The sequence below is a fragment of the Mustelus asterias genome, chromosome 18, assembly GCF_964213995.1.
Source record: "Mustelus asterias chromosome 18, sMusAst1.hap1.1, whole genome shotgun sequence".
Lineage (NCBI taxonomy): Eukaryota > Metazoa > Chordata > Chondrichthyes > Carcharhiniformes > Triakidae > Mustelus > Mustelus asterias.
In genome coordinates, this window is record NC_135818.1 from 27378897 (window position 1) to 27400643 (window position 21747).

General features: G+C 46.0%; 1 protein-coding gene across 4 annotated transcripts in view; it reads right to left on the reverse strand.

The window, feature by feature from the left end:
• Positions 1-21747, reverse strand: part of mideasb (mitotic deacetylase associated SANT domain protein b) — a 76468-nt gene that overhangs the window by 30269 nt on the left and 24452 nt on the right. For 3 of the 4 annotated variants that reach the window (XM_078233608.1, XM_078233606.1, XM_078233607.1), the window contains exons 2-3: positions 17951-20091; positions 8870-9196 (exon numbers count right to left, since the gene is read on the reverse strand). In XM_078233608.1, the coding sequence (XP_078089734.1) occupies positions 8870-9196; positions 17951-19792 (2169 nt within the window). In that variant the 5' untranslated portion in view covers positions 19793-20091. The remainder of the gene's footprint in view (positions 1-8869; positions 9197-17950; positions 20092-21747) is intronic. The other variant, XM_078233609.1, reaches the window with a different exon arrangement.

Sequence of the window (21747 nt, forward strand, 5' to 3'; positions counted from 1 at the left end):
ATGTTCTGGGGATGTGGGTTCCCACCACAACAGATGGAAAAAAATCTGGAATTAAGAGTCTACTGATGACCATGAAACCATTGCCGATTGTCAGAACAAACCCATCTGGTTCATTAATGTCCTTCAGGGAAGGCAATCTGCTGTCCTTACCTGGTCTGGCCTACATGTGACTCCAGACCCACAGCAATGTGGTTGACTCTCAACTGCCCCCCAAGGGCAACTAGGGATGGGCAATAAATGTTGTGATGCGGAGATGCCGGCGTTGGACTGGAGTAAACACAGTAAAAGTTTTAACAACACCAGGTTAAAGTCCAACAGGTTTATTGGTTTTTTGCTACCAAATAAACCTGTTGGACTTTAACCTGGTGTTGTTAAAACACTTACAGTAAATGTTGGCGAGCGACGCCCAGGTTCCCGGAAATCATAGAATCATAGAAACCCTACAGTGCAGAAAGAGGCCATTCGGCCCATCGAGTCTGCACCGACCACAATCCCACCCAGGCCCTACCCCCATATCCCTACATATTTTACCAGCTAATCCCTCTAACCTACGCATCCCAGGACACTAAGGGGCAATTTTAGCATGGCCAATCCACCTAGCCCGCACATCTTTGGACTGTGGGAGGAAACCGGAGCACCCGGAGGAAACACACGCAGACACGAGGAGAAAGGTACTGGTGCTTCAATGTATCTGCTGACCTAGTCCTTGTGGATGGAAGTGGTCGTGGGTTTGGAAGGAGCTGTCTAAGGATCTTTGGTTAATTGCTGCAGTGCATCTTGATAGTACACACTGCTTTTATAGAGCATTGGTGGTAGAGGGGGTGGATGTGCCAATCAAGCGGGCTGCTTTATCCTGGATGGTGTCAAGATTCACGAGTGTTGTTGGAGCTGCACCCACCCAGGCAAGTGGGGAGTATTCCATCACACTCCTGACTTGTACCTTGTAGATGGTGGACAGGCTCTGGGGAGTCAGGAGGTGAGTTACGTGCCGCAGTATTCCCAGCCTCTGACCTGCTCTTGTAGCCACTACGTTTATGTGGCGAGTCCAGTTGAGTTTCAGATCAATGGTAATCCCAAGGATTCAGCGATGGTAACATTGAATGTTAAGGGGGTGGTGGTTAGAGTGTCTCTTATTGATAATGGTCTTTGCCTGGCATTTGTGTGGCGCGAATATTACTTGCCACTTGTCAGCCCAAGCCTGGACATTATCCAGATCTTGTTGCATTTGAACATGGACTGTTTCAGTATCTGAGGAGTCATGAATGGTGCTGAACATTGGCGAACATACCCACTTCTGACCTTATGATGAAGGGAAGGTCATTGATGAAGCAGCTGAAGATGGTTGGGCCTAGGACACTACCCTGAGGGACTCCTGCATGGATGTCTTGGAGCTCTGATGACTGATTCTCCACAACCATCTTCCTATGTGCCAGGTATGGCTCCAACCAGCGGACAGTTTGCCCGATACCCACTGATTCCAGTTTTGCCAGGGTTCCTTGATGCCACGCTCGATCAAATGTGGCCTTGATGTCATGGGCCTGTCACTCTCGCCTCACCTCTGGAATTCAGCTCTTTCGTCCATGTTTGAACAAAGGCTGTAATGAAGTCAGGAGCTGAGTGACCCTGGCAAAACCCAAACTGGACATCACTGAGCAGGTGCTGCTTGATAGCACTGTTGATGACCCCTTCCATCACTTTACTGATGATCAATACTGACTGATTGGGCGGTAATTAGCCGAGTTGGATTTGTCCTGCTTTGTGTGTACACAGGACACACCTGGGCAATTTTTCACATTGTCGGGTAGATGTGAGTGTTGTAACTGTACTGGAAGAGCTTGGCTAGGGGAGCGGCATGTTTTGGAGCACAAGTCTTCAGTACTATTGCTGGAATGTTATCAGGGCCCATTGCCTTTGCAGTATCCAGTGCCTCCAACCCTTTCTTGATATCACGTGGAGTGAATCGAATTGGCTGGAGGCTGGTATTTGAGATGTTGGGGACCACTGGAGAAGGCAGAGATGGATAATCCATTCGGCACTTCTGGCTGAAGATTGCTATGAATACTTCAAGCCTTGTCTTTTGCACTGATGTGCTGGGCTCCTCCGTCATTGAGGATGGGGATATTTGTGGAGCTTTCTCCTCCAGTGAGTTGTTTAATTGCCCACCACCATTCTCGACTGGATGTGGCAGGACTGCAGAACTTGGATCTGATCTGTTGATTGTGGGTAGGAATGTAAGTTATGAGAAGGGGGCAAAGAGGCTTCCAGAGAGTTTGGATAGACTAACTGAATGGACTATAATGCGGCAGATGGAATATAACGGGAAGAGTGTGATGTTATTCACTTTGGTAGAAAAAACAGAAACGCTGAATATTCGTTAAATGGAGGGAGGTTGGGAAGTGCAGATGTCCAAAGGGACTTGGGTGTCTTTCAAAGAACAAAGAACAAAAAACAATACAGCACAGGAACAGGCCCTTCGGCCCTCCAAGCCCGCGCCGCTCCCCGGTCCAGGATTGAATCCTGAAACCAGGATCCCCGCCCAATTTTCCAGCCTATCTACATACCAATATCCTATCCACCGAGCTGTCCCTCACAGCTACGATGCTTTGTTCATTACAACCTATTAACTCACCCCCACCCCCCCATTCCAGACCATGTGATCTCCAGGGAGAGGCGAAAACCCAGAGTGAAAAACCCCAGGGCCAATATGGGGAAAAAAAATCTGGGAAATTCCTCTCCGACCCCCTGAGGCGATCGAAACGAGTCCAGGAGATCACAATGGCCCCGATCGGAAAATGCTTCCCAACCCTAGTCATTTCCACTTCCACGAACACCATATGAATTCCCTGCCCCCGAGACAGGTTCCCAACTATCCGCAGTCTCGCTCTGTACTGGCACCAGCAAGATGATCATAGAATGAAGCCTTGAAACGAGAAACAAGGAACAATTAGCCCGCGCCGCTCCCTGGTCCAAACTAGACCACTCTTTTGTATCCCTCCATTCCCACTCTGTTCATATAGCTGTCTAGATAAGTCTTAAACGTTCCCAGTGTGTCCGCCTCCACCACCTTGCCCGGCAACACATTCCAGGCCCCCACGACCCTCTGTGTGAAATATGTCCTTCTGATATCTGTGTTAAACCTCCCCCCCTTCACCTTGAACCTATGACCCCTCGTGAACGTCACCACCGACCCGGGGAAAAGCTTCCCACCGTTCACCCTATCTATGCCTTTCATAATTTTATACACCTCTATTAAGTCTCCCCTCATCCTCCGTCTTTCCAAGGAGAACAACCCCAGTTTCCCCAATCTCTCCTCATAACCAAGCCCCTCCATACCAGGCAACATCCTGGTAAACCTCCTCTGTACTCTCTCCAAAGCCTCCACGTCCTTCTGGTAGTGTGGCGACCAGAACTGGACGCAGTATTCCAAATGCGGCCGAACCAACGTTCTATACATCTGCAACATCAGACCCCAACTCTTATACTCTATGCCCCGTCCTATAAAGGCAAGCATGCCATATGCCTTCTTCACCACCTTCTCCACCTGTGACGTCACCTTCAAAGATCTGTGGACTTGCACACCCAGGTCCCTCTGCGTCTCTACACCCTTTATGGTTCTTCCATTTATCGTGTAGCTCCTCCCTACATTATTCCCACCAAAATGCATCACTTCGCATTTATCAGGATTGAACTCCATCTGCCATTTCCTTGCCCAAATTTCCAGCCTATCTATATCCTTCTGTAGCCTCTGACAATGTTCCTCACTATCTGCAAGATAGTGTCATTTCATGAGTCATTAAAAGTTAGCATGTAGATGCAGCAAGTAATTAGGAAGATAAATAATATGTTGGCCTTCATCACAACGGGGTTTGACTACAGGAGTAAAGAGGTATTTCTGCAATTGTGTAGACCACATCTGGAGTACTGTGTCCAGTTTTGGTCCCCTTATCAAAGGAAGGACATACTTGCCAGGGAGGGGAGTGCAATAGAGGTCCAGCAGAATAAACACTGGGATGGTGGGATTGTCGTATGAGGAGAGATTGATGAGTCTAGGTCTGTATTCCCTAGAATTTCAAAAAATGAGGGATGACCTCATGAAACTTACAAATTTCTTACAGGGTGGATGGAGAGAAGATGCTTCCCCTGGCTGGTGAATCTAAAACTGGGGACATAATCTCAGGATATGGGGGCAGGCCATTTAGATTGAGAGTTTGAGGAATTTCTTCACCCGAGGATGGTGAATCATCAGAATTTTCTCCCACTGAAGGCTGTGGAGGCTCAATCATTGAGCATGCTCAAGACAGAAATGGAAAGATTTCTGGATACTAGTGACACCAAGGCATATGGCGACAGTGCAGGAAAGTGGTGTTGAGATAGATGATCAGCCATGATCTAACTGAATGGCAAAGCAGTCTCAACAGGCTGAATGGCCTGCTCCTGTTTCTATGTTCCTAACTTCAGCTAGTGTCAAGTTAGCTGATCTCAACTAGGACAGAATGCATGCATTATAATTGGCCTCACTACTCTTAAGCTAAGGAGGGTTTGGGAAAATCAGTTAACACCCAGAATCACTACAATGATCACCTACTGGAAATGCATGATGCAAGGGAAAGAGGCCAAGGGATGAGGCTCAAAGACAATATCCCCCGAGGTAGAATTAGCTACTGGCACTCATCACCTAGGCTTGCAACTGTAGCTGCAGAGACAAGGTACTGGGGTGTCGCTCAATTATCTGATTTAACATTGGGCACTGTGACACGATGGTTATGGTATTTGGCTAAAAACCGGGACTAAAATCAAGGAACAGGTTTCGAAATCCCACTGATTTGAAAACAAGTGCAAAATTTTAAAAGTAACCAAGGATTCATCTGGTTCACTAATTCTTTTTAGGTAGGAAAAGAGCTATCTGTACTTGGTCTGGGCTGCAACATCAAACCATATGTAGTTGTAAATAGAATTAGGCCATTTGGCCCAATAAGGCTGCTTCACCATTCAATAAGATCATGGCTGATCTTAACTCCACCTTCCCTCTTGACCCCATAACCCTCAACTTCCTTGTTGATCAAAAATCTAACTCAGCCTTGAATATATTCAGTGACCCAGCCTCTACTAGAGTAAAGAAATTCTTCCTCACTGCCATCTTAAATGGAAAACCCCTTATTTTTAAACTGTACCCCAGTTCTAGTTTCCCTATGAGAGGAAACATCCTTTCTAATAAGCTCCAATGAGCACAGGCCTAACCTGCTCAACCTTTCCTCACGAAAACAATTCCTTCACTCCAATCAGCCCAGTGAGCATTCTCTGAGCTGTTTCCAATGTAAGATGATTAACACTGTACACAGTACTCCAAATACAGTCTTCCCATGTCCTTGACAGCTTAGCAACACTTTGCTACCTCTATACTCCTTCTCCCTCACAAGGCGGCCAGATGCCATCCTAATTACTTCCACAACTGCAAGCTAACTCCCTGAGAGACATTAATTAGGACACCTAATACACCTCTGTACCGCAGAGTTCTGCATTTTCTCTCAATTTAAATACTCTGCTTTTCTGTTCTTCCTGCCAAAGTGGACATCCTTACAATTCCCACAGAACACGTATCTGCCAATGTTTTGCCTATTCACTTAACCCATCCATAACCCTTTGCAAACTCTTCCCTGGTTAGCTTCAGAACATGTTGTCTGAAGAAAGCCTCCCGAATACACTCTTGAATTCATCTGCAGGCTGCTTTCGTCAATATCATTCATCCAATCTCTATGAAAATCTCCCACAATTATTGCAGCATTAGAAGGGCCCATTATTTTTTGATGTATACACTGTTCTGCAGTGCAAGATACTGTCAGGTACCAGTGATTGTAATTTACTTCCTTTGCTATTTCTAAGCTAAACCTAGACTGATCTTGTATTCTAATCCTCTAGACCAAGACTGTTTCTCACTATTGTACTGACCCTTTATTAACAGGGCTACCCCAGCTCTCTCTTCTTTCCTCTTCCAAAATGTCAAATGTCCATCAATGTCCAGGTCCAAGCCATGATCATTTTGCAAACATGTCGCTGTAACGGCCATCATATAATGGCTCATTTATTTATTTTTTGTGTCATCAATTCATCCATCTTTTTTTTTTACAAATGCTTTGTACATTCAAGTAAGAAGCCTTTGATTTTTGTCTTTACAATTTTTCTCTACTCTGACCATATTTGCTGGTTCACGCTGTCCCTTCCTGTCACACTCTGATCATCATTACCTGCACTGCTACCTTGTCAACTTTTCAAATTTCCTCACATGCACCCCACCCTACTAAATTTAAAGCCCTCTCTCCAGTCCTAGTTACATGATTCACTATGTGGCATGACGATATTGTGCCTTTAAGAAATGTATTTTAGTCATGTTTCTGTGTAGGATGTTTTCGGCACCCCTTCCATTTTATCAGTGCTTTTCTGTCCATAACCGGCATTCTCTATTGTTACTGCAGCAGCATAATTGATCTTCATTGTCACAATGTTTGTCTTAATCTGGACTAATGCTGTTCTGTTCCCCTGGGATTTTGCAGAGTGGGACTTGATTAGGTTGATTGACAAGTAAGGTCATATGACTGAATGGAGCTAGGCTTACACAGAGAATTCAAGCGGAGTTGCTTATTAGAAGCTGTTTTGCGTTGAGAGAGAGTAGTGCCTCTCTTTTTCCCTTTCTGAAGTTGGAGACTAGAATCTGCCAGGAGAGAAGTCCCTTTCTTAGAGATTCTGCTGCATGACAGTGGATCTTTCTCTGAGAGTTGCTGTTTGAATCTGAAAAGAGCAGGAATAGCTCTGTGTCTCTGAAGTCTGGAGACTGCAATCTACCAGAAAGTTTATTTCTTAAAAGTTCTGCTGCTCGAGAATAGATCCTTCTCTAGAAATTGCTGTATGGAAGTCAGAAGGCACGTGTCTTCCTGTATCTGTCTAGCAGGGCTAAAAGGCTGGAAATCTAGCATGCAAGCGAGCATATCTGCGTTTGATGCTAACTAATTCCGAAGGGTGTTTTCTGTGGGGATATTGCTTTAAATTAGAACAACAGAGATAGTTAGCTGTTAAAAATTATGCTGTGTCATGTTCAAGTCTTATAATTGTTATATTCTAACTGTATTCTTAAAGAGTTTGTTTTGATACAAGCTTCCTAGTGGGTCAAATGCATCATATCTGGAGCAAAACACCTTATGCTCACCCTATTGTCAAAATCAAAAGTAAAAGTTGGGTCTAGGCCATCTTCACAATATACCTTGGAGTTTCTGTCTGATCCCCAACAGTGGTTCCGGTGCAGACTGTCCCATTGGTACAGCTCACTCTTTCCCCAGTACTGGTGCCAGTGTCCCATGACTCAAAACCCACTTCTCCCATATCTATCTCTGTTCCATGCATCCAGCACTCTGATCTCATTTACCCCCATGCCAATTTGCTTGTGGCTTCTGTAGCAATCCAGAGATTGCCTTTGTGGTTCTGCTTTTTAAATTTAGCCCCGAGCTGCTCATATCCCCTCGACAGAACCTCTTTCTTAATCCTGCCTATATCGTTGGCACCTTCATGGACCACGCACAATTGGATCCTTCCCCTCCCACCCTGAGGTGATGTACTTAATCATGGCACTGAGCAGGCAACACAGCCATCAGGACTTGACTGCAGGGAACAGTATCCACTCCCCTAACGATTCCATCTTGAGTGGTTCCCTGCACCACACTGTTGTGGTCAGTTTGCTCATCCTCTGTTCCCAGCTACACAATTTGCAAGAATGTCCTAACCGCTGGGCAATTGCAAAGGCTGCAGCTCCTCCAGTGTTACTTTCTGGATCTCCATACCTGCCTCACTCAGAGTCATATCCTCCCTACCCATGTCCACAGACCAAATCTAAAATATCTAGCCTGAAAGTTGTGACTGCTTCCTGCAACAAAGTGTCCCCCTCCCTGATGTATCACGATGTCCAAATCTTGGACTCCAGCTCAGAGTTGATGAGCTGAAGTTCCTCAAGCTGCAGACACTTACTGCTGATGTGATTTTTAAAAATTCACTTATGGGATGAGGGTATCGCTGGCTAGGACAGCATTTATTGCCCATCTGTAATTTGCTTCAAGGTGCTGGTCTTCTTGAACAGCTGCAGTCCATGAGGTGTACATACACCACAGTGCTGTTAGGGAGGGAGTTCCAGGACTTTGACCCAGCGACAGTGATGGGATATATTTCCAAGTCAGTATGGTGTTCCCATGTATCTGCTGCTCTTGGCCTTCTAGACGGTAGTGGTTGTGTGCTTGGAAGGTGCACTGTCTGAGGAACCTTGATGAATTCCTGCAGTGCATCTTGTAGATGGCACACACTGTTGCCAAGGTGCGTTGGTGGTGGAAGGAATGAATGTTTCAGGATGGGGTGCCAATCAAGCAGGCCATTTTGTCCTGGTTGCATTAGCCATACAAATACTGTGGCTGCTCAGAAGCTCGGAATCCTGTGACAAGTACCTCAGCTGCTGACTTCCCAAAGCCTGTCCACAATTTACAAGACACAATTTAGGAGTGTGATGGATGACTGTAGCTCCAACAACACTCAAGAAGGTTGAGAATTTATATGGCTAGGCCAATTAAATTTCTGGTCAATGGTAACCCCATAATGTTGTCTTGAGTCACATTGGTGTCCACGAGACCCACATGCTATGGCTGCAACCCATCACCTGCATTCGATCTTCATTGTGTCTAACTTAACTAATTAGGTTTCAAGCTTGTATGATACCAAGTCGTTTAACTAGAGTGGAGCTATAATAGTTGGTCTATTTAAGCTATGCATTTAATGACTCTTTGGTTTTACCATATTAATAGTACTATACAATTGTACATTGCTTTAAAAGGAATGTTACCTGGACTGAGTGTTCTGCTCCTGAACCTCTACTCAATCTACGCCTGCGGGTTGTTAATAGGGGTAGATTCAGCTCAGATGGATCCTTTTCGCTCGAGTTCTTCTGGGATTCCCCATCCCCTGTCCGCTCAGTGTTTGTTCTAACAGAGTCCATCTTTCGGACTGGCACTGACACTGGTATCACAAGTGGCATCAGGCAGCCGTCATCAAGCTGACCTCTGGGGGCCGCAGATTCCACTGTGACCTTCAGATGTCCAGCGGTCCTTCTCTTAATTTCTTCTTCTTGGGAGTCATTTTCCAGAGTCTGAAAGCAAACAAATTTCACCTTCTCTTCCCAAAAAACACAATACAGGAAAAAGATTGAGACAGGAACTACATTACACAAACAGGGAACATAGTTAACTAGTCCATACTGGTGTTTACACCCCCGCCGAGCTGCCTCCCGGCTTCACATCACCAAACCCTCCATTATTGTCTCCCTCATCTGTTTAACCAGCTTCCCCTTAAATGCATCTATGCTGGTCACCTCAACCATTCAGTGGTAGCAAATTCTACATTGTAATCTAAAAACAGGAAATGTTGGAATTACTCAACAAGTCTGGCAGCATCTGTGGAGAAAGAAACAGAGTTAATATGCTGGGTTGAATATCGCTCTCCTTCAGAACTGAAGGATGTGTTTTATGCCATTGAAAGGTGGGGTAATTGGAGGAAGAACAAAAGGAAGCTCTGGGATAGGTTAGAGGGCAGGAGAGAATAAACAACAAAGCTGTCACCGAGCAAAGGCGAAGGGAGTGGCTGCAGTAAAGAAACAAAACAAAAAAAATGAAGCACAAGTTTTTGACCAGCACATGGTAAAAAGAATCAAATGAAAGCGGTAGATGTGGTTTATATGGATTTTGGCAAGGCGTTTGATAAGGTCCCCCATGCAAGGCTTCTAGAAAAAGTGAGAGGGCATGGGATCCAAGGGGCTGCTGCCCTGTGGATCCAGAACTGGCTTGCCCAAAGGAGGCAGAGAGTGGGTATAGATGGGTCTTTTTCTAAATGGAGGTCGGTCACCAGTGGTGTGCCCCAGGGATCTGTTCTGGGACCCTTGCTGTTTGTCATTTTCATAAATGACCTGGATGAGGAAGTGGAGGGATGGGTTGGTAAGTTTGCCGACGACACGAAGGTTGGTGGGGTTGTGGATAGTCTGGAGGGATGTCAGAGGTTACAGAGGGACATAGATAGGATGCAAGACTGGGCGGAGAACTGGCAGATGGACTTCAACCCAGATAAATGCGTAGTGGTCCATTTTAGCAGGTCAAATGGGATGAAGGAGTACAATATAAAGGGAAAGACTCTTAGTACGGTAGAGGATCAGAAGGACCTTGGGGTCTGGGTCCATAGGACTCTGAAATCGGCCCCGCAGGTGGAGGAGGTGGTTAAGAAGGCGTATGGTGTGCTGGCCTTTATCAATCGAGGGATTGAGTTTAGGAGTCCGGGGATAATGATGCAGCTATATAAGACCCTTGTCAGACCCCACTTGGAGTACTGTGCTCAGTTCTGGTCGCCTCATTACAGGAAGGATGTGGAAAAGATTGAAAGGGTACAGAGGCGATTTACAAGGATGTTGCCTGGATTGAGTGGCATGCCTTATGAGGATAGGCTGAGGGAGCTTGGTCTTTTCTCCTTGGAGAGACGTAGGATGAGAGGAGACCTAATAGAGGTATATAAGATGTTGAGAGGCATAGATCGAGTGGACTCTCAGAGGCTTTTTCCCAGGGTGAAAATGGCTGCTACAAGAGGACACAGGTTTAAGGTGCTGGGGTGTAGGTACAGGGGAAATGTTAGGGGGAAGTTTTTCACACACAGGGTGGTGGGCGAGTGGAATCGGCTGCCGTCATTGGTGGTGGAGGCAAACTCAATAGGGTCTTTTAAAAGACTCCTGGATGAGTACATGGGACTTAATAGGATGGAGGGTTATAGGTAGGCCTAAAAGGTAGGGATATGTTCGGCACAACTTGTGGGGCCGAAGGGCCTGTTTTGTGCTGTAGGTTTCTATGTTTCTATGATAAACAGAGTTCAGGTCTGAAATTGTTGAACTCAAGTGTGATCTAAAAGGTTGTAAAGTGTCCAATCTGAAAGATGAGGTCCGTTCCTTGAGCTTGTGTGGAGCTTCACTGAAAGTGCCGCAGGAGCGAAATCAGCGTGACAGCAAGGTGCCAAATGGAAATGCCAGAGAGGCCAAAAGCTTAGGGTCACGCTTTTAGAATGTACACCAAATGGAACGGAGTGAAATTATTTAGGGCAGCGCGGTGCTTAGCACTGCTGCCTCACAGCTCCAGAGACCTGGATTCAATTCGGACCTTGGGTCACTGTCTGTGTGGAGTCTGCATGTTCTCCCCATGTCTGCATGAATTGTGATACAGAGAAACTGGGAGAATGGAATGAAATCCTTACAGTAGGCAGGCTGTGAAGAAGCATAGTTGAGGTAGCTCTGGGAGTAGGATTGCAACAAAGAATATTCCACATAACCCACAAAAAGACAGGCATAATTAGGATCCATGCAGGTATCCTTAGCAACATCCTTTATTTGGAGGAAGTGAGACAAGTTAAACGAGAAATTGTTCGGTGAGAGAACAAGTTGAGGCAGGCAGAGAAGGGTGGATGGAGATTGTTCGGGCCTCTGTTCAAGGGAGAAGCAGAGAGCCCTCAAACCATCCTGGTAGCGGCTGAAGGTGTAAAGAGATTGAATGTCCATTGTGAAGGGGAGGTGATCAAGGCCAGGAAATTGGAAATGGTTGAAATATCGTAGACGTCAGAAGAAGGTGGGAAGAACATACAAATGAGATGTAGTAGGCCACTCGGCCCTTCGAGTCTGCTCTGCCATTTAGTAAGATCATGGCTAATCTAACTGTAATCTCCTGCCTACCCTGGAAGTTGAAAGCCAATTTACACACAGCAAGCTCTCACAAGCAGCAATGTGATAATAGACAAATAACCTGATTTAGTGAGGTTGGTTGAACATAAACTGCATTTATTTCAATGCAAAAGGCCTGACAGGTAAGTCAGATGAACTCAGGTGGGTACATGGGACTGGGATATCATAGCTATTACAGAAAAATGGCTAAGGGAGGGACAAGACTGGCAGCTCAATGTTCCTGGGTACAGATGCTATAGGAAGGATAGAAGGGAAGGCAAAATCATAGAAAGAAATCATAGAAACCCTACAGTACAGAAAGAGGCCATTCGGCCCATCGAGTCTGCACCGACCACAATCCCACCCAGGCCATATCCCTACATATTTACCCACTAATCCCTCTAACCTACACATCTCAGGACACTAAGGGCACTTTGTTTTTTAGCATGGCCAATCAACCTAACCCGCACATCTTTGGACTGTGGGAGGAAACCGGAGCACCCGGAGGAAACCCACGCAGACACGAGGAGAATGTGCAAACTCCACACAGACAGTGACCCAAGCCGGGAATCGAACCCAGGTCCCTGGAGCTGTGAAGCAGCAGTGCTAACCACTGTGCTACCGTGCCGCCCAAAAGGAGAGTTGTGTTTTTGATGAGGGGAAACATCACGGCAGTACTGAGAGAGGATATTCCTGAGGGATCATCCAGTGAGGTTATGTGGGTGGAACTGAAAAATAAGGAGGTGATCATTTTTATGGGATTGTACCATAGCGCGGAAATTGAACAGCAAATATGTAGGGAGATTGTAGATAGCTGCAAGAATAATAGGGTTGCAATGGTGGGGGATTTTAACTTTCCAAACATAGATTGGGACTGCCAAAGTGTTAAGGGCTTGTTGGGAAGGAATTTGTTAGGTCCATTCAGGAAAGATTTCTCAATCAATATGTAAATGGCCCTACTAGAGAAGGGGCAATATGCAACCTCCTCCTGGGAAATAAGGCAGGGCTAGTGGCTGAAGTGTTAGTGGGGGAACGTTTGGGACCAGTGACCATAATTCTATTAGTTTTAAAATACTTGCAGAAAAGGATAGGTCTGGTCCACAAGTTAAAGTTCTAAACTGGGGCAAGGCCAATTTTGATGGTATTAGACAGGAACTTTCAAAAGTTGATTGTGGGAGGCCGTTTGCAGGTAAAGGAACATCTGGCAAGTTGGAGGCTTTCAGAAGCGAGATAACAAGAATTCAGGGCCAACATGTTCCTGTTAGCGTGAAGGACAAGGCTGGTAGGAGTAGGGAACACTACAGATATTGAGGCTCTGGTCAATAAAAAGAAGGAAACATGTGTCAGGTATAGGCAGCTGGGGTCAAGTGAATCCCTTGAGGAGTATAGGGGGTGTAGGGGAATACTTAAAAAGGAAATCAGGAGGGCAAACAGGGGACATGAGATAGCTTTGGCAGAGAAGGTAAAGGGGAATCCAAAGAAATTTTACAAACATATTAAGGGCAAAAGAGTAACCAGGGAGAGAATAGGCCTCCTTAAAGATCAATGAGGTCATCTATGATTGGAACCACAGGAGATGGGCGAGGTCCTAAATGAATATTTCTCATCAGTATTTACTGTGGACAAAGAGCTAAGGAACTTGGGGAAATAAATAGTGATGTCTTGAAAAGCGTCCACCTTACAGTAGAGGTGGTGCTGGAGGTTATAAAACAAAGGTAGATAAATCCCCGGGACCTGATCAAGTGTATCAAAGGACATATGGGAAGCTAGGGAAGAAATTGCGGAACTGATTTGTATCAGATATCCACTCCATCTGACGAAGGAGCAGCGCTCCGAAAGCTAATGGCATTTGCTACCAAATAAACCTGTTGGACTTTAACCTGGTGATGTTAAAACTCTTATTGTATCAACAGCCGCCACAGGTGAAATGCCAGAAGACTTGAGGGAGGCAAACGTGCCGTTATTTAAGAAAGGTGGCGAGGAAAAGCCAGGGAACTACAGACCGCTGAGCCTAACATCAGTGGTGGGTAAGTTATTGGAGGGGATTCTGAGAGGCAGGATCTACAAGTATATGGAAAGGCAAGGACTGATTAGGGATAGTCAGCATGGCTTTGTGCATGGAAAGTCATGTCTTACAAATTTGGAGTTACCAAGAAAATAGATGAGGGAAGTGCGGTAAACGTTGTCTACATGGACTTTAGCAAGGTCTTCAACAAGGTACTGCACGGTAGACTGATCAGTAAGGTTAGGTCACATGGGATTCAGGGAGAACTAGCCAATTAGATACAAAATTGGCTTGCCGGTAGGAGACAGAGGGTGATAGTGGAGGGTTGTTTTTCAGACTAGAGGCCTGTGCCGCAGGGATCAGTTCTAGATCCATTGTTATTTGTCATTTATATAAATGATTTGGTTGAGAATATAGGAGGCATGGTTAGTAAGTTTGTGAATGATAACAGGAAGTGAACAGTGAAGAAGGTTATCGAAGACTACAATGGGATCTTGATCAACTGGGGCAGTGGCCAAGGAATGGCAGATGGAGTTTAATTCAGGTAAATGCGAGGTGTTGCATTTTGATGAGACAAACCAGGGCAGGAATTAGACAGGGGAGTGTTGTTGAACAGAGAGACCTAGGGGTGCAGGTACATAGTTCCTTGAAAGTTGTACCATAGGTAGACAGGGTGGTGAAGAAGGTGGCGCACTTGCCCTCATCGGTGAGAGCATTGAGAACAGGAGTTGGGACATTATGTTACAACTGTACAAGACAATAGTAAAGCCATATTTGGACCGTGTACAATTCTGGTCACCCTGCTATAGGAAGGATGTTATTAATCAGGAAAGGGCGCAAGAAAGGTTTACAAGGATGTTACTGGGACTGTGAGGTTTGAGTTAGGAGAGGCTAGGACTTTTCTCCCTGGAACGCAGTAGGAAGAGGGATAACCTTACAGAGGTTTATAAAATCATGAGGGGCATAGATAAGGTGAATAGCCAAGGTCTTTTCCCCAGGGTAGAGGAGTCCAAAACTAGAGGGCCTGGGTTCAAGGTGAGAGGGGAAAGATTTAAAAGGGACCTGAGGGCAACTTTTTCCACACAGAGGGTGGTGCGTATATGGAATGGGGTGGTAGAGGCGGGTACAATTACAACATTTAAAAAACATTTGGACAGGTACATGGATAGGAAAGGTTTAGTGGGATATGGGCCAAACACAGACAAATGGGAATAGCTCAGTTTAGGAAACGAGGTGAGCATGGATGAGTTGGGCCAAAGGGCCTATTTCCGTGCTGTATATCTATGACTTTAAATGTTGGCCCAGGAATGTTCACACAGGAAGTTAAGACTTTAACATGTTAAACTGCTGAAAGAGAAGAAATCCATCCGTCAGAAGCACTTGAGAAATCATGGAGCTTTTTTTTTTGCAGAACTATACATACTTCTAATCTTAAGGAACCAGATGAGGAGTTCTTTATTATATGCTGCAAGTTATGATCCAGACTGTCTGAAAGTGTGGTGGAAGCAGATTCAATTGCAACTTTCAAAAGGGAATTGGATAAGGGGCTAAGGGGAAAAGAGTGGGGCTAACTGGAAAACTCTTTCAAAGAGCCAGCAGGAGCATAAAGAGGCTGAATGTTCTCCGTACACTGTGGGGAGATTGTCAGAAGGGACACTGGGATGTGTGTTTCAGAAATGAATGTGCCTGTAGAGATGGACTGAATATTTTAATCCTCAAAGTAATTTGTTTTTGGTCCCAGCAGTTCAAAGAAGCAAGGGGGTCATAAAGGATCTTGTCTGCGCTGATTACTGGTATGGATCACTGTCAGGCTTGAATTTATTGTCAAATGTCCTGAAGTCATGAAAGGCACTGTATAAATTCCAGTTCTTCCTCTGATTGTGGCCCTTCAGATAGTAAGTTGGCAGAGGGAACCTCACTTGCAGTAAATCCTCCATGTGGCAAACCCACCACACCATTCCCCACTTTGACAAACCACTGCCCTTTGAGGTAAGCCTGTGGCTCTTGCAGCCAGGGATCATCTAGTTAAGTTTATTTATTAGTGTCACATCTCAATCCACAAGAGCAATGATTGGCCTGAGCCATATTCAAGGAGGTTTAATGTCCCAACACGCAATCTTCCCACCACTCTCTCCAGCAAAGACAAGGGAGAGAATACATTATGGCTCAGTTAATCTCACTCTCTCCCTACTCAGAAGGCTGTGGGTTCAACACCCACTGCAGGAACTCAGCGTAACCTGGCACAACACTCCCAGTGCAATACCAAGGGAGCACTGCAGTGTCAGAGGTGTCGTCTTTCAGATGAGACATTAAACTGAGGCCCATCAGGGTGGATGTAAAAATTTCCATTCGAAAAAAAGAGCAAGAGTCTCAACAGCATTTCCAACAGGAACAGAATCAGCTCATACAGCCGCCCTGCCACCCTGCTCCACCAGTCAATATTATGGCTAATCTTCTAGCTCAACTCCACTTGTTCACCCTATCTCAAAAATCATTGATCCCCTCAGTACCCAATATTCTATCAATCTCACACTTGAATATATTCATCAACTCGACGTCCACAAGCCCCTGGGATTCCAAACATTGTAAGAAGTTTAACAACACCAGGTTAAAGTCCAACAGGTTTATTGTTGGACTTTAACCTGGTGTTGTTAAACTTCTTACTGTGTTTACCCCAGTCCAACGCCGGCATCTCCACATCATGAATTCCAAACATTCGCATTCCTGAGTGAAGAAATTCCTCTTCTCTGTCCTAAGTGGCCAACTCTTATCCTGACTCTACAACTTCCAGCTCAAGGTTCTATAGCCACAGGAAAGGACCTCTGAACATCTACCTTATGCTAATTAGACCTTTCAATCACATCACCTCTCGTTTTTTTAAATCCCAGAGGACCCATCTACTCAATCTATCATTGATTCCTGGGGTGAGAGGGCTGTCCAATCTAGTGAAGTTCGTTATACCCCCCCTCATAGATCCCCCTTTAGTTAGAGAGACAACTGTACACAATACTCCAGGTGATCTCACCAAAGCCCTCTACAGTTGTAGCAAGATTTCTTTACTCCTGTACTCCACTCTGTTCATGGTTAACATACCATTTGCCGTCCCAATTGCTTGCTGTGCCTGCAAGGTAACCCCAGGTTCCTCTGAATGCCATGGTTTACAAATTCTCTTGTCATTTTCCTTTTTGCCAACTTCACCACTCTTCCTACCCAAGTGGATCCCAATCCCCACATCAAAGAACAAAGAACAATACAGCGCAGGAACAGGCCCTTCGGCCCTCCAAGCCCGCGCCGCTCCCCGGTCCAGGATTGAATCCTGAATCCAGGATCCCCGCCCAATTTTCCAGCCTATCTACATCCTAATATCCTATCCACTGAGCTGTCCCTCACAGCTACGATGCTTTGTTCATTACAACCTATTAACTCACCCCCACCCCCCCATTCCAGACCATGTGATCTCCAGGGAGAGGCGAAAACCCAGAGTGAAAACCCCAGGGCCAATATGGGGAAATAAAATCTGGGAAATTCCTCTCCGACCCCCTGAGGCGATCGAAACGAGTCCAGGAGATCACACTGGCCCAGATCGGAAAATGCTTCCCAACCCTATTCATTTCCACTTCCACGTACACCATATGAATTCCCTGCCCCATCGTACCCCAGCTGTCCCCTCATCCCTGGTATAAACAGAAAGTGCTGGAAAAACTTAGCAGGTCTGGCAGCATCTGTGGAGAGAAAACGTGAGCTAACATTTCAAGTCCAATATGACTTCTTCTTTAGAACCCAGGAGAGGAGGGAATGTGATGGGTTTAATGATGTTAAAAAGAGAGAAACAAAAAAAACCGAGGGTCAGAGGGTGGTAGAGATTAAACGACAGAGATGTCATGGAGCACAACGCAAAAGGGTAATGTTAGTATTAACGCCACAAAGCATCAGTCCAGAGTCAGGGTCAATAGCAAAATAAAAGTCACCGCTGTTTGAAAGCAAAACAATGAGAAGGTATAGACTAGAGGTTGTGAAAGGTGTTATATAAATGAAAATTCCTCCTATGTGGACGGAGAGGTAGTGACCAGGAGTTGCTGGGTTGTCAAAGCTTTTTGGAGAAAATGGAGGGAGGGGAGGGTGACCCAGCTTTGAGATGGAGTGGGAATTAGAATGTTCCGCAGCAGTTAAATGCTTACCTCAGTTGAGGAGTTCCAGCTGGACGGGGGCACCGTGGATACTTGCTCTGACTCTAGCCCATTAATTTCATCTGAAGTTCTCCCTTTCCTTGCCGTACTGTGCATAGCGCCATCAGCTGCCTCTTCAACCTGAGAGGCAGCTTCTTGGGCCGGGACCGGAGCAGACTTGCTGTCCTGGGACAGCTGGATTTTCTCCTGTTCAATCTGACTCCAGCTGTCCACCTCATCTGCCTGCACACTCTTTGACTGAAGCGAATCCACCTCAAACAGTTTGAGCTGGTTCTGCATGCAGTGATTTGGCGGAACGTTCAGCAGCTTCTGCAGTTCCGGCCCATAGGCCTGTGGCCAGTGCTGCCGGATATTCTCCGCGGGGCCCGATGGATTCCCAAGTCTCTGCAACTCAAACAGGGAGGGTTTTGTCTTCCGTTCCTTGAAAGAGTATTGTGCCTGCTTTGCCGAGGGTGTTTGAAATTCAGTGACCAGCTGATGTGATGGGGGATTCTGTTTGTGACCCTCTGCAACGGGCCTCTGAAGGCCTTTGCGGACCTGAGCCTCAGTGGGTTGCTGAAACTGAGCTGCGGTTGAAACTATCTGATGCATTGATGACTCTGACTCCTGGTTCATCTGAACCCGCCGGAGACCAAGAGACTGAGGTGGCTGCTGGTGAGGGAAGAACTGCTGGAATATGTGTTGTTGGCACATGTTTTGTGCCTGGTGACTGTAAAGAGGAAGGAGTGGTGGCTGGTGAGGTTGATGGAACACATTTAACACCGCTTTTGGGGGCAGCTCTTGCTTCTTACTCTGGCCGTACGAATACTGGAAGAACTGATGTTGAGGCAAAGCTTCATGACTTTGCTGCTGTTGGTGTTGATGTAGCAGTTGGGTCTGTTGGTGTTGGAGCGGATGCTGCAGTTGGTGTTGGAGCTGATGTTGCTGGTATTGCTGCTGCAGTTGATTCTGCTGGTGTTGCTGTTGGAGTTGGTGCTGGAGCTGGTTCTGCTGTTGGGTTTGTCGTTGGTTCTGGGGTTGGGCTTGATGCTGCTGTTGACGTTGGGGCTGGTTCTGGAGTTGGGCTTGATTCTGGGGTTGTGTTTGGTTCTGCTGTTGATGCTGTGGTTGGTTCTGTTGTTGGTGATGGGGTTGTTGCAGTTGGTTCTGCTTTTGCTGCTGTTTATGTTCCTGCAGCTGGCCCTGCTGTTGAAGGTGTTGATGCTGCGATTGATTCGGTTGTTGTTGGTGTTGGTGCTGTGGTTGATTCTGGGGTTGGTTCTGCTTTTGCTGTTGTTTATGCTGCAGCTGGTTCTGCTGTTGGAGGTGTTGGTGCTGTGGTGGTTTCTGCTGTTGGTGCTGCATTTGTGTCTGCTGGAGTTGCTGTTTCGGCAGCTGCGTTGTAACCCCTTGCTTTGTGAGCGTGTGCGTGAAGGCACCTGAGGCATTGGAATCGATGATGCTCATTGTCCCAATGCTGGCACAGAATGGGGCGACGTTTTGAGTCCAAGAGCAGGGTGGCTTCCAGTTGAGGCTTCTCTTGGGCAGATGGTCGATCAGAATGGAGGCAGCCCAGTTTGGGGGCATGGTGTTCTCCGTGGCTGCACCACTCTCTTGATTCATTCCCAAATCAGAGTTGACAGACTGGCACTGCCCGACCCTTGCAGGGGTCTCGGATACCATGGAGGGTTGTGGGTTGACCAGGCCGCTCGAGACCTCCGCTTCACTGCGTATCATTCCGTTCTTCCTTTGGAGAGGGGGGCTTGGTTGAATAACGCCGGCGTTCTCACCAAAGAAGGAGATTTGTTTGCCTTTCCGTTTGGCTGAGCTTTTGCTCGGGGCCTGGACGTTCATGCTCCCAGCAGCATCTAGGTGGGTAACTGCTGTTTCGTCTCTTAGTTTGGTTTTGCTGTCCCCCACCACTGGCCCCCACCCCCGCACCAACCCCACCTGCCTCTCACTTTGAAATGTTATCTCCAGTGAGAATCTCAGAGTCTCTGATTTAAAAAGGTGGTGTCAGAAAGCTGGACATTAACCATGGACACTTGCTCTCCACCAATATATCCAATGACCAAGGCAAAACGTCTGATGGCCAAGCAAGTAATTTTCACAGTTACTTTTCACACACAGAAGCCCAGAGCGATTTTGCCAACCTGGAAGAACAATGAAGGTTAAATATTAGAAAGAACAGTTATCATCATCAGTTTGACCCTGCTCTTTATAAAGAAAAAGGGGTAACTTTACCACAACAAATATTGATGGAGACTGCCAAAGCACATGTTCCACTAACTGTGCAAAGCTATTAGTGATTGTGTCATAAACATACAAGAACCATGCTCTTGCAAAACATTTTCCAAGTCACAAGCCCCGTGACTTGCTTGTTATATTTTCCACACATTCAGATCACCTCTGCTGTTGCCACTGCACCCGATTGCTGCCTGGGGTGTTATGAAAGGTTCACTAGTAAAAGAACAGAAATGGTCCTGTAGTTTTTTTTAAAAAGTCTCCCCTCTTGGCATTTTCACTTTCAGCCAGCCTGTGCAGTCAGTCCGTCTCGGGAGCTCTGAGCCTCGTTGAAAAAAAAAGAGTTCCGCACATCGAGAGGCAAAACAACAACTGCTGCCAGACCCTCCCCAACAAGCTCTTTCAGCCAGCAGATGGAAAAAGATTTGTGAGAAGCTAGTGTTGCTTATGTGATTGCTGTGGCCTGTCCCTGCATGTACTATGGAATGTTTCACCATGCCACAGGACTGGTGTAATATCTTAAAAAAGTAGTTCGAAACATTCAAACTAACATGCACACACTCCCAAAGTTAAAGAGTTTGCAGTGTACTTTGTAAAATAAAACTGCAGCGCCAGGAAGTCAGTGTAGCTGCAGCCATGATTTGGAAACCTAGACACGAGTCCCACTCTGACCTGTCATTTGCACTCAGCTTTTCCTCATCCGAAAAGGCACAATTCCATTCCATGGGAACGAAGGGGAGGGAAGTACTCATGGAGAACAGGGATTCATTTCTTCTGGCCATTGACCTCCCCTTGATTAGTCAACCAGCCAACACTTAGCAGTTAATTAATGATATCTGCAATTTAACTCTCAGCTAATAGCACATGTGATGGAAAATAACTTACTTGTGCGTGCGTGCAGCATAGAGCTTACCCTCAGTTCACGGTATGTGTAGTTTAACTCTTGGTTTACAATACAAATGTGGAGATCTGCTTCACTGCTGAAAAGTACTGGAGTATTCACTTGAAAACGCCACCCAGAAATCAGTGTAAAAATTATACTCTCTCACTTCAGCATGTCAATATCAATTACATAAGAACATACAAATTAAGAGCAGGAGCTTGTGTGGAGTTTGCACGCTCTCCCCATGTGTATGGGTTTCCTCCAGGTGCTCCGGTTTCCTCCCACAGTCCGAAAGATGTGGTTAGGTGGATTGGCCATGCTAAATTCCCCTTAGTGTCAGGGGGATTGTTGTCGGTGCAGGCTCGATGAGCCCAAATGGCCTCCTTCTGCACTGTAGGGATTCTATGATTAAAACTCGGCTCCTCGAGCCTGCTCTGGCATTCAATAAGATCATGGCTGATTAGAATTACGTTAAGGTTTGTTAATGTCAATTATATTATTACAGTTAAGGGAAACAGCTGATGGATATTAATTGTCTGAGTATATATAGAGGATAGTTGGGACACTGGGTGGAATGCGAGGAGAGCAGAGAGACCGAACGAGTCAATAAACTCAAGTGCCTTGGTTTGGGCTTCAATCAGCTTGAATCCTATAAACAAAAAGGAGACTGTAATGTTCATTA